Below are 12,082 nucleotides of genomic sequence, written 5' to 3' on the forward strand. Positions count from 1 at the left end.
GTGTGATGTCATCATGGTGTTGCAGCCGCCCCGGTTCTTAGGTGTTATTGTGTTTCATGCGGGACTGTTTTCTCAATAAAGGTTTGTCTTTGTAAGTAAGTGAGTCATTTGTATTTGTATAGAACTTTTCTAGACCAGGGTCACAAAGCACTTAAACAATGAAAACAATATTCAATCAAATATATACTTTAAAAGATCAAGATAAAACTGAGAACACAACAGGAGTTCCAGAAAATCAAGGAAAAGCTCAAATCAAAGTGTCTTGAGATGTTTCTTGAAGGAGTCAGTAGATCATCAAACACAGATGTTTCTTGAAGGAGTCAGTAGATCATCAAACACACATGTTTCTTGAAGGAGTCAGTAGATCATCAAACACAGAGATGTTTCTTGAAGGAGTCAGTAGATCATCAAACACAGATGTTTCTTGAAGGAGTCAGTAGATCATCAAACACAGATGTTTCTTGAAGGAGTCAGTAGATCATCAAACACACATGTTTCTTGAAGGAGTCAGTAGATCATCAAACACAGATGTTTCTTGAAGGAGTCAGTAGATCATCAAACACAGATGTTTCTTGAAGGAGTCAGTAGATCATCAAACACACATGTTTCTTGAAGGAGTCAGTAGATCATCAAACACAGAGATGTTTCTTGAAGGAGTCAGTAGATCATCAAACACAGAGATGTTTCTTGAAGGAGTCAGTAGATCATCAAACACACATGTTTCTTGAAGGAGTCAGTAGATCATCAAACACAGAGATGTTTCTTGAAGGAGTCAGTAGATCATCAAACACAGATGTTTCTTGAAGGAGTCAGTAGATCATCAAACACAGATGTTTCTTGAAGGAGTCAGTAGATCATCAAACACACATGTTTCTTGAAGGAGTCAGTAGATCATCAAACACACATGTTTCTTGAAGGAGTCAGTAGATCATCAAACACACATGTTTCTTGAAGGAGTCAGTAGATCATCAAACACACATGTTTCTTGAAGGAGTCAGTAGATCATCAAACACACATGTTTCTTGAAGGAGTCAGTAGATCATCAAACACAGATGTTTCTTGAAGGAGTCAGTAGATCATCAAACACACATGTTTCTTGAAGGAGTCAGTAGATCATCAAACACACATGTTTCTTGAAGGAGTCAGTAGATCATCAAACACACATGTTTCTTGAAGGAGTCAGTAGATCATCAAACACACATGTTTCTTGAAGGAGTCAGTAGATCATCAAACACACATGTTTCTTGAAGGAGTCAGTAGATCATCAAACACACATGTTTCTTGAAGGAGTCAGTAGATCATCAAACACACATGTTTCTTGAAGGAGTCAGTAGATCATCAAACACACATGTTTCTTGAAGGAGTCAGTAGATCATCAAACACACATGTTTCTTGAAGGAGTCAGTAGATCATCAAACACAGATGTTTCTTGAAGGAGTCAGTAGATCATCAAACACAGATGTTTCTTGAAGGAGTCAGTAGATCATCAAACACATATGTTTCTTGAAGGAGTCAGTAGATCATCAACCACAGATGTTTCTTGAAGGAGTCAGTAGATCATCAAACACAGATGTTTCTTGAAGGAGTCAGTAGATCATCAAACACAGAGATGTTTCTTGAAGGAGTCAGTAGATCATCAAACACAGATGTTTCTTGAAGGAGTCAGTAGATCATCAAACACAGAGATGGTTCCAAAGCTTAGGAGCAACAGTCTGGAAGGATTTCTCTCCTCTGGTCCGGAAGTTCAGGAACCATCAGTAGATTCTGATCCACAGACCTCAGAGCCCGAGCTGGGGTGTAAGTCTGGATCAGATCATGAAGGTCTGACCGAGAAAGGTCAGTGACGCTGGAGAGTCTGTTGACCTCCAGGAAAGACTGGCGGGGAAACAGGGGCCAGCAGTAGCCTGTTGTAGCACTCGTAAGAGGGCACCAAGCAAGCTACAGAATCGACAAAAGAGCAATACCCCCAGAGCCTCCCGAGAGGGGGGGAGGATGAGAGGCTCATCAGGACAAATTCAATGGCTAAAGACTCTTCAGTGACACAGACGCAGAGAAGGCTCAGGTAAACCACCTTGACCGGGGAGGTACCAGAAGTCAAATGCAGTTGCGGAAGGATCTGCAAAAGTACAAGAGGACCCAAAATACACCAGAGCAAGTCCAAGTCCGGGGAGGGAAGGATGCAAGCACACCGCTCAGATGTCTCATGTGGTGAGACGCAGGAGAATTCTAGGCAGGAAGAACACCACAGTCCTAATGATCTCTCAGTGCCGGCAATCTCCCGAGCTCACACAAGGAGAGCCTCTAACACCACTCCAGAAAGCCCACCCCAGCCAACCAAGGAAAGAATCAAGTGGCCCAAGTTGAGTGATAAAAACGACTGCTCCATGTTAGATGAAGATCTGGACAAGGTGCTTGGAGCAGTTCAAGCTGGATCAGCAGAAAGGAAGGTGGATTCACTGACAGCCATCAACTACAACATGGCAAAAGAACGGTTTGAAACCATGCCCAGAAAAGAGAACAAAGAAAGACCAGAAAGAAATGAAAACAGAAGAGAAAGAAAGATCGAACAACTTCAACAACAGGAAGCAATTCAAACTGGCAAGTGCAGTTTACACTATTGTAACAGACTGCCAGACTGCCAGTCTCCGCGATCAGCTCATCAGGATAAGAAGAGCTGAGAGGTTCAAACAGCGGCGGAAGAAGCAGGAAGCTGTGCGAGCCCAGTTTATAAAGGACCGCTACCGCTTCACCAAATCACATCTTGGGGAGGCAAGATCTGGGACTCGATCAAGTTCCAAAGAGGAGGTGGAGCAGTCTGTGGAGGAGACATTTAGTGACCCTCCAAGAGAGAAAGCCCTGGAAGGAAACCATGGGCTCGCTAACACCAACCCACCTACCACACCCCTTAGCACGGTTAGTGTCCATCATGGAGAGAGGCTCAAGAGTTTGTCAAGCACACAAGTTCCTCTTCTGCCCCAGGTCCCTGTGGTATACCGTACAAAGTATACAAGAAATGCCCCAAGCTCCTCCGAAAACTGTGGAGGCTTGGAGGATCCACACAGATCAGCCAGTTCCAAACTATCTCCCTACTTGGTGTGGAGGGGAAGATTTTCTTTTATGTGCTTGCCAGAAGAATGAGCACCTACATGACCCAGAATGGATATATTAACACTTCTATTCAGAAGAGCAGTATCGAAGCATTCTCCAGGTACTTGGAGCATACAGGGATCCTCAGCCAACTCATTCAAGAAGCAAAGGAGAAGAAAGGCAGCTTAACGGTTGTCTGGCTTGACTTTGCGAACACATATGGGTCTATTCCCCACAACTTGATCCAAGTGGCTTTGGACTACTACCACATCCCACATAACATCCAAGGCATGATCACCAGCTACTTGAAAGACCTCAAGCTAAGATTCCAGTCTGCCAAGTTTACAACAAAGTGGCAGCCAGTAGAGAAAGACATAGTGACAGGATGCACAATCTCTACCATTTTGTTCATCATGGGAATGAACCTTGTCATCACAGCAGCGGGTGTAAAGGCAAGAGGGCCAAAGACCGCTGCAGGGTGTCAACAGCCGGTGATAAGGGCATTCATGGATGACTTTACCGTGATAACACCAACTCACGTGCAGGCAAGATGGGTCCTTGCAGAACTGGATCGTATGGCCACCTGGGCAAAGATGGTCTTCAAGCTCAAGAAACCAAGGTACCTTGTGATCCAAAAGGGAAAAATGACTGGAAGGTTTGAGCTACTTGTTCAAGGGGAAGTGATCCCTAACATCCAGGGAAACCCAATAAAATGCCTTGGAAAGTGGTATGATGATTCCCTGTCAGACAAGAACAGCATCTCCAGCACCGTAAAACAAGTTGAGGATTAGCTGTATAAGATTGATAAGTCTGGCCTGCCTGGAAAGTACAAGTGCTGGATATACCAACAGAACAGAGTCAAAACAACATCTGGCCGCAAGTGGGCCGCCAGCACTACGATTACCCAGGCAGAATGTTCTCTATGGACCAAAGACATCATTGGGAACCCTTGCACGGGTAGACAGGGGCTAGGTTCATCACATTTTCAGCAGTGGTTAAAGTCCTAGGTAGAAGAGATCCAGGAGGAAGTCCGAAACCCTGAGGAAGAACGGAGAAGAGCAAGATCCATCGAGCTTGCAACTCAAGGAGCCTGGACGAGGTGGAGGCTTCACAAGAGATCCATCACATGGAGTGAACTGTGGCGGTTGGAGACCTTCCGGATATCCTTTCTACTCCGAGCAGTGTACGACACCTTACCGACCCCAGTAAATTTGCACAGGTGAGGATGAGGCAGGACTCACTGTGCAGTGAGTTGTGTGTGTGTGTACATGTGTGTGTGTGCGCGTGTGTGTATATGTGTGTGTGTGTGTGTGTGTGTGTATATATATATGTGTGTGCGTGTATATGTGTGTGTATATGTGTGTGTGTTTGTCTGTGTGTGTGTGTGTGTCTGTGTGTGTCTGTGTGTGTGTATATGTGTGTGCTTGTATATGTGTGTGTATATGATAATATACACACCTAATAAGGGATTCTATGTGTGTGTGTTTGTCTGTGTGTGTGTGTGTGCGTGTGTCTGTGAGTGTCGGGGTGTGTGTGCGCACGTGTGTCTGTGTGTGTCTGTCTGTGTGTGTGTGTGTGCGCGTGTGTCTGTCTGTCTGTGTGTGTCTGTGTGTGTGTGTGCGCGTGTGTGTCTGTATGTGTGTGTGTGTGTGTGTGTCTGTGTGTGTGTGTTTGCGCGCATGTCTGTGTGTGTCTGTGTGTGTGTCTGTGTGTGTCTGTGTGTGTGTATATGTGTGTGTGTGTGTGTGTATATATATATGTGTGTGCGTGTATATGTGTGTGTATATGTGTGTGTGTTTGTCTGTGTGTGTGTGTGTGTCTGTGTGTGTCTGTGTGTGTGTATATGTGTGTGCTTGTATATGTGTGTGTATATGATAATATACACACCTAATAAGGGATTCTATGTGTGTGTGTTTGTCTGTGTGTGTGTGTGTGTGTGTGTGTGTGCGTGTGTCTGTGAGTGTCGGGGTGTGTGTGCGCACGTGTGTCTGTGTGTGTGTGTGTGCGCGTGTGTCTGTCTGTCTGTCTGTGTCTGTGTGTGTGTGCGCGTGTGTGTCTGTATGTGTGTGTGTGTGTGTGTGTGTGTCTGTGTGTGTGTGTTTGCGCGCGTGTCTGTGTGTGTGTGTGTCTGTGTGTGTGTCTGTGTGTGTGTGTCTGTGTGTCTGTGTGTGTGTGTGTGTGTGTGTGTCTGTGTGTGTGTCTGTGTGTCTGTGTGTCTGTGTGTGTGTGTGTGTGTGTGTGTGTGTGTGTGTGTGTGTGTGTGTGTGTGTGTGTGTGTGTGTGTGTGTGTGTCTCTCTAACGAACCGCTTGTGTGTGTTTGACACACAAACATTGAGAACCAATCAGAATCCGGATCCTTGTGTTTGCGTGAGGATCACGTGACCTTCAGAAAGACCTCCCGGTCGTCAACCTTTGGTCTCTTCAGTCCAGAAATGCAGAGACGTCAGGCAGAGACGCAGGAGCCGGACTTTGTCCACCTGAACGACCTGGCGTGTGAAGACGTCGGCGGACAGGTGAGACTCTCAGGTGACCTGGTGTCCGGGTCAGATCCTGCTGCTCCGCTCCACGTAACCCACTGACGCCTCTTCCAGGTTGTGTTTGCCACGGACGAGTGGTTCGCTCCTGCAGCAAACCTGCTGAAGGTACAGTTCACCTGAGATCCTGCGGGCGGCGCTCTCGAGTCACACTCATGTCCTCACAGAAGGAAGCAGCCAAGTTCTGTCCGACGTCCTTCACAGACTTCGGGAAGTTGATGGACGGATGGGAGACGAGAAGGAAAAGAAGTCCAGGTTAATGCAATGTGAAGGTAAGGTGCGGGAGCCGTCTCTGGACGTGTGTTGTGTGTTCAGGTCACGACTGGTGCATTATTCAACTCGGGGTCACAGGAGTGATTCATGGCGTGGACGTGGACACGTCGTTCTTCACCGGGAACCACTCGCCCTTCGTGTCTCTTCAGGCGGCGAGTCTGGGTATGTAGTTCTTCTCGTGACCTGCAGGTGTCGCTCATGCTGCCCCCCCCGCAGACCCTCCCCCTGACCTCGTGCTCCAGGGCGACCGCACCGGGATGAAGGCGTCGGACCAGCAGCTCGCGGCCGCTTCCGAGGTTTGAAACTTTCACGCTTCACGGTCCACAGATAGTATGTCTCAAATCGCATACTTCTCTTAGTATACTAGAAGTTAGTATGCATCAGGATAGTGTACGTACTAACTAGTAACTAATCCTCCACAGATAGTATGTCTCAAACATACTTCTCTTAGTATACTAGAAGTTAGTATGCATCAGGATAGTGTACGTACTAACTAGTAACTAATCCTCCACAGATAGTATGTCTCAAACATACTTCTCTTAGTATACTAGAAGTTAGTATCATCAGGATAGTGTACGTTATAACTAGTAACTAATCCTCCACAGATAGTACGTCTCAAACATACTTCTCTTAGTATACTAGAAGTTAGTATGCATCAAGATAGTGTACGTACTAACTAGTAACTAATCCTCCACAGATAGTATGTCTCAAACATACTTCTCTTAGTATACTAGAAGTTAGTATCATCAGGATAGTGTACCTACTAACTAGTAACTAATCCTCCACAGATAGTATGTCTCAAACATACTTCTCTTAGTATACTAGAAGTTAGTATGCATCAGGATAGTGTACCTACTAACTAGTAACTAATCCTCCACAGATAGTATGTCTCAAACATACTTCTCTTAGTATACTAGAAGTTAGTATGCATCAGGATAGTGTACCTACTAACTAGTAACTAATCCTCCACAGATAGTATGTCTCAAACATACTTCTCTTAGTATACTAGAAGTTAGTATCATCAGGATAGTGTACGTACTAACTAGTAACTAATCCTCCACAGATAGTTTGTCTCAAATCACATACTTCTCTTAGTATACTAGAAGTTAGTATCATCAGGATAGTGTACGTACTAACTAGTAACTAATCCTCCACAGATAGTACGTCTCAAACATACTTCTCTTAGTATACTAGAAGTTAGTATGCATCAAGATAGTGTACGTACTAACTAGTAACTAATCCTCCACAGATAGTATGTCTCAAACATACTTCTCTTAGTATACTAGAAGTTAGTATCATCAGGATAGTGTACCTACTAACTAGTAACTAATCCTCCACAGATAGTATGTCTCAAACATACTTCTCTTAGTATACTAGAAGTTAGTATGCATCAGGATAGTGTACCTACTAACTAGTAACTAATCCTCCACAGATAGTATGTCTCAAACATACTTCTCTTAGTATACTAGAAGTTAGTATCATCAGGATAGTGTACGTACTAACTAGTAACTAATCCTCCACAGATAGTATGTCTCAAACATACTTCTCTTAGTATACTAGAAGTTAGTATGCATCAGGATAGTGTATGTACTAACTAGTAACTAATCCTCCACAGATAGTATGTCTCAAACATACTTCTCTTAGTATACCAGAAGTTAGTATCATCAGGATAGTGTACGTACTAACTAGTAACTAATCCTCCACAGATAGTTTGTCTCAAATCACATACTTCTCTTAGTATACTAGAAGTTAGTATCATCAGGATAGTGTACGTACTAACTAGTAACTAATCCTCCACAGATAGTATGTCTCAAACATACTTCTCTTAGTATACTAGAAGTTAGTATCATCAGGATAGTGTACGTACTAACTAGTAACTAATCCTCCACAGATAGTTTGTCTCAAATCACATACTTCTCTTAGTATACTAGAAGTTAGTATCATCAGGATAGTGTACGTACTAACTAGTAACTAATCCTCCACAGATAGTACGTCTCAAACATACTTCTCTTAGTATACTAGAAGTTAGTATGCATCAAGATAGTGTACGTACTAACTAGTAACTAATCCTCCACAGATAGTATGTCTCAAACATACTTCTCTTAGTATACTAGAAGTTAGTATCATCAGGATAGTGTACCTACTAACTAGTAACTAATCCTCCACAGATAGTATGTCTCAAACATACTTCTCTTAGTATACTAGAAGTTAGTATGCATCAGGATAGTGTACCTACTAACTAGTAACTAATCCTCCACAGATAGTATGTCTCAAACATACTTCTCTTAGTATACTAGAAGTTAGTATCATCAGGATAGTGTACGTACTAACTAGTAACTAATCCTCCACAGATAGTATGTCTCAAACATACTTCTCTTAGTATACTAGAAGTTAGTATGCATCAGGATAGTGTATGTACTAACTAGTAACTAATCCTCCACAGATAGTATGTCTCAAACATACTTCTCTTAGTATACCAGAAGTTAGTATCATCAGGATAGTGTACGTACTAACTAGTAACTAATCCTCCACAGATAGTTTGTCTCAAATCACATACTTCTCTTAGTATACTAGAAGTTAGTATCATCAGGATAGTGTACGTACTAACTAGTAACTAATCCTCCACAGATAGTATGTCTCAAACATACTTCTCTTAGTATACTAGAAGTTAGTATCATCAGGATAGTGTACGTACTAACTAGTAACTAATCCTCCACAGATAGTTTGTCTCAAATCACATACTTCTCTTAGTATACTAGAAGTTAGTATCATCAGGATAGTGTACGTACTAACTAGTAACTAATCCTCCACAGATAGTTTGTCTCAAATCAAACTCTGCTGCTACACACTAACAGGAAATGATGCGACAGCTTCTTCTTCTACTACTATTTAACGATGGTTTCAACCAGCTGTAGGAACACTAGCGACACCTGCTGGCAGCACGTTTGGTTTAGAAGAAGAATTGAATTCTTCAATTGAATTGAATTAAACGGGTGGTTAGTGTCCATCGATCCATACTTAGTTTTGTGGGCATTTTAAGTAACAATTTAGTGAGTATGGAGCACTAAATTTCGCATACTAAGAATTTAGACGCACTTACGCACTAAAAATACCAACTTTGAGTACACAAGTATGTGATTTGAGACACAGCAAAGGTGACGCTCCTCGTCCACAGCTCTGCTCGGAGGCGTGGCCAGAGCTGGTGGGCGTGGCCCAGCTCAAGCCAGGATACTCCGAGTGCTGCCACAACTACTTTCAGGTGAACTTTGACCAGCGAGTGACGCACCTGCGCCTCAACATGTACCCAGGTAGACACACATACGCACACGCAGGTACACACACAAACACACAAATGACGGTGTGAGTCCACAGACGGAGGCATCGCTCGTCTGCGCGTCTACGGAGTTGGACAAACGTCCTTGTCTTCTCTCCCGGCCAATCAGGACGTGGACTTGGTCGCTCTGACCAATGGTGGCGTGTGTGTGGGATTTAGCGACGCCCACTTTGGTCATCCGCGCAATATGATTGGTGAGAAACACACGACCTTTGTTGACCGATGACGGTCTTGTCGGTCAGTCCTAGTCACTGTCGACCCGGTTGATGGATGTATGGCCAGGACGGCGCTGATCCTGTCACATGTCAATCACATGTCAATCAAATCACATGTCAATCATCGTAGCCTCGCGGTCAGACTGTCTCAGTCGTGGTCATGTGTGTCTTCAGTGGTGGTTGTTGTCGTCGGGCAGGTCCTGGTCCAGCAGCCAACATGGCGGACGGATGGGAAACTGCCAGGAGACTCGACCGACCGAAGATCTTGCAGGTAAAGCAGCAGCTTCTGTGCAGTGATGTCATGATGATGTCATGATGATGTCATGATGATGTCATGATGATGTCATGATGATGTCATGATGATGTCATGATGACGCTTGTGATGATGTCATGATGATGTCATGATGACGCTTGTGATGATGTCATGATGATGTCATGATGACGCTTGTGATGATGTCATGATGATGTCGTGATGATGTCATGATGATGTCATGATGATGTCATGATGATGTCGTGATGATGTCATGATGATGTCATGATGATGTCATGATGATGTCATGATGATGTCATGATGATGTCATGATGATGTCATGATGACGCTTGTGATGATGTCATGATGATGTCATGATGATGTCATGACGATGTCATGATGATGTCATGATGACGCTTGTGATGATGTCATGATGATGTCATGATGATGTCATGATGATGTCATGATGATGTCATGATGACGCTTGTGATGATGTCATGATGATGTCATGATGATGTCATGACGATGTCATGATGATGTCATGATGACGCTTGTGATGATGTCATGATGATGTCATGATGATGTCATGATGATGTCATGATGATGTCATGATGACGCTTGTGATGATGTCATGATGATGTCATGATGATGTCATGACGATGTCATGATGATGTCATGATGACGCTTGTGATGATGTCATGATGATGTCATGATGATGTCATGATGACGCTTGTGATGATGTCATGATGATGTCATGATGATGTCATGATGATGTCATGATGATGTCATGATGATGTCATGATGATGTCATAATGATGTCATGATGATGTCATGATGATGTCATGATGATGTCATGATGATGCAGGTGGACCACAGTGGGATCTTGAACGTCCCGGGCGGCGAGTGGGTCGTGTTCCGTCTGGCCCGGGCCGGCGTCCTCAGCAAGGTGGACGTGGACACGCATCACTTCAAAGGTGAGTCGGTGACCACGACCATCGAGTCGGACACAGAACTCTGGGTCTGCAGGGAACTTCCCGGACTCTTGCAGCCTGGAGTCGTGCTCTTTGACCCCTGAGGAGGAGACGCGCTGCAGGAGAAGGTGCTGGACTCACGTGGCCTGGACGACCCTCCTGCCGCCGCAGAAGGTCAGGCCAGCTCACTCTTAGCTCCGCCCACAAGTGACGCCATGTCTCCGCAGCTTCGTCCGCATCACGCTCACGTCTTCCTGCTGGAGGCGGGACTTCCTGCCGTCACTCATGTGCGACTCAGCATCTCGCCCGACGGAGGCGTCAGTCGACTGCGGGTCTGGGGTCACCCGAGTTCCACGGGCGGTCCGGAGAGACAGCTGGCCAAACTGTGACCCCCTGAGGCGACCCTGACCCCCACCTGCACTTCCTGCTCGGATCCTCCGGAGGCAGCAGAAGCAAAGAAATCATTAAAATGATAAATAAGTAACAGTGTGTAGTAACTTAACAACACAATAACAACACAAAGAGAGAGAGAGAGACGAAGCTTGGAGGGCGAGCAGCAGCAGAACCTACACAGAACACACTCATACTGGACCTGATAGTCCTGCAGACCGGGCCCTGAGAGAGTCCTGCAGACCGGGCCCTGAGAGAGTCCTGCAGACCGGGCCCTGAGAGAGTCCTGCAGACCGGGCCCTGAGAGAGTCCTGCAGACCGGGCCCTGAGAGAGTCCTGCAGACCGGGCCCTGAGAGAGTCCTGCAGACCGGGCCCTGAGAGAGTCCTGCAGACCGGGCCCTGAGAGAGTCCTGCAGACCGGACCCTGAGAGAGTCCTGCAGACCGGGCCCTGAGAGAGTCCTGCAGACCGGACCCTGAGAGAGTCCTGCAGACCGGGCCCTGAGAGAGTCCTGCAGACCGGACCCTGAGAGAGTCCTGCAGACCGGGCCCTGAGAGAGTCCTGCAGACCGGACCCTGAGAGAGTCCTGCAGACCGGGCCCTGAGAGAGTCCTGCAGACCGGGCCCTGAGAGAGTCCTGCAGACCGGGCCCTGAGAGAGTCCTGCAGACCGGGCCCTGAGAGAGTCCTGCAGACCGGGCCCTGAGAGAGTCCTGCAGACCGGGCCCTGAGAGAGTCCTGCACCTGCTGAATGTCTCACTATGAGGCCCAAAGAATCCAGATGTTTCAAGTGAATTGATGAAGATCGACTTGTCGACTTTCACACTCTTGGTGCAGGGCTCAGGGGCCGGGAGTCAAACAGAGGGCTGGGAGTCCAACAGAGGGCTGGGAGTCCAACAGAGGGGCTGGGAGTCCAACAGAGGGCTGGGAGTCCAACAGAGGGCTGGGAGTCCAACAGAGGGGCTGGGAGTCCAACAGAGGGGCTGGGAGTCCAACAGAGGGCTGGGAGTCCAACAGAGGGCTGGGAGT

At 45.9% G+C, this 12,082-nt stretch overlaps 2 protein-coding genes across 2 annotated transcripts in view; both read left to right on the forward strand.

Moving 5' to 3' along the window:
• Nucleotides 1-95, forward strand: part of LOC148066874 (kunitz-type protease inhibitor 1-like) — a 13,394-nt gene extending 13,299 nt beyond the window's left edge. Inside the window, exon 10 of the mRNA XM_087805895.1 lies at nucleotides 1-95. This exon is cut by the window's left edge and continues 224 nt beyond it. The gene's annotated coding sequence lies outside the window, so the exon portion shown is untranslated.
• A 5,425-nt stretch (nucleotides 96-5,520) lies between these two features.
• allc (allantoicase) lies at nucleotides 5,521-11,149 on the forward strand. The gene is made up of 11 exons (XM_087805780.1): nucleotides 5,521-5,601; nucleotides 5,680-5,730; nucleotides 5,790-5,877; nucleotides 5,938-6,057; nucleotides 6,112-6,191; nucleotides 9,071-9,203; nucleotides 9,268-9,423; nucleotides 9,642-9,715; nucleotides 10,560-10,668; nucleotides 10,721-10,839; nucleotides 10,893-11,149. The coding sequence occupies exons 1-11, from the start codon at nucleotides 5,521-5,523 to the stop codon at nucleotides 11,052-11,054; spliced, it is 1,173 nt and encodes a 390-aa protein (XP_087661906.1). The 3' UTR covers nucleotides 11,055-11,149.
• The last annotated feature ends 933 nt before the right edge of the window (nucleotides 11,150-12,082 follow it).

Source organism: Callionymus lyra, chromosome 13 (genome assembly GCF_982586985.1).
Source record: "Callionymus lyra chromosome 13, fCalLyr1.hap1.1, whole genome shotgun sequence".
In the NCBI taxonomy this organism is placed as follows: Eukaryota; Metazoa; Chordata; class Actinopteri; order Syngnathiformes; family Callionymidae; genus Callionymus; species Callionymus lyra.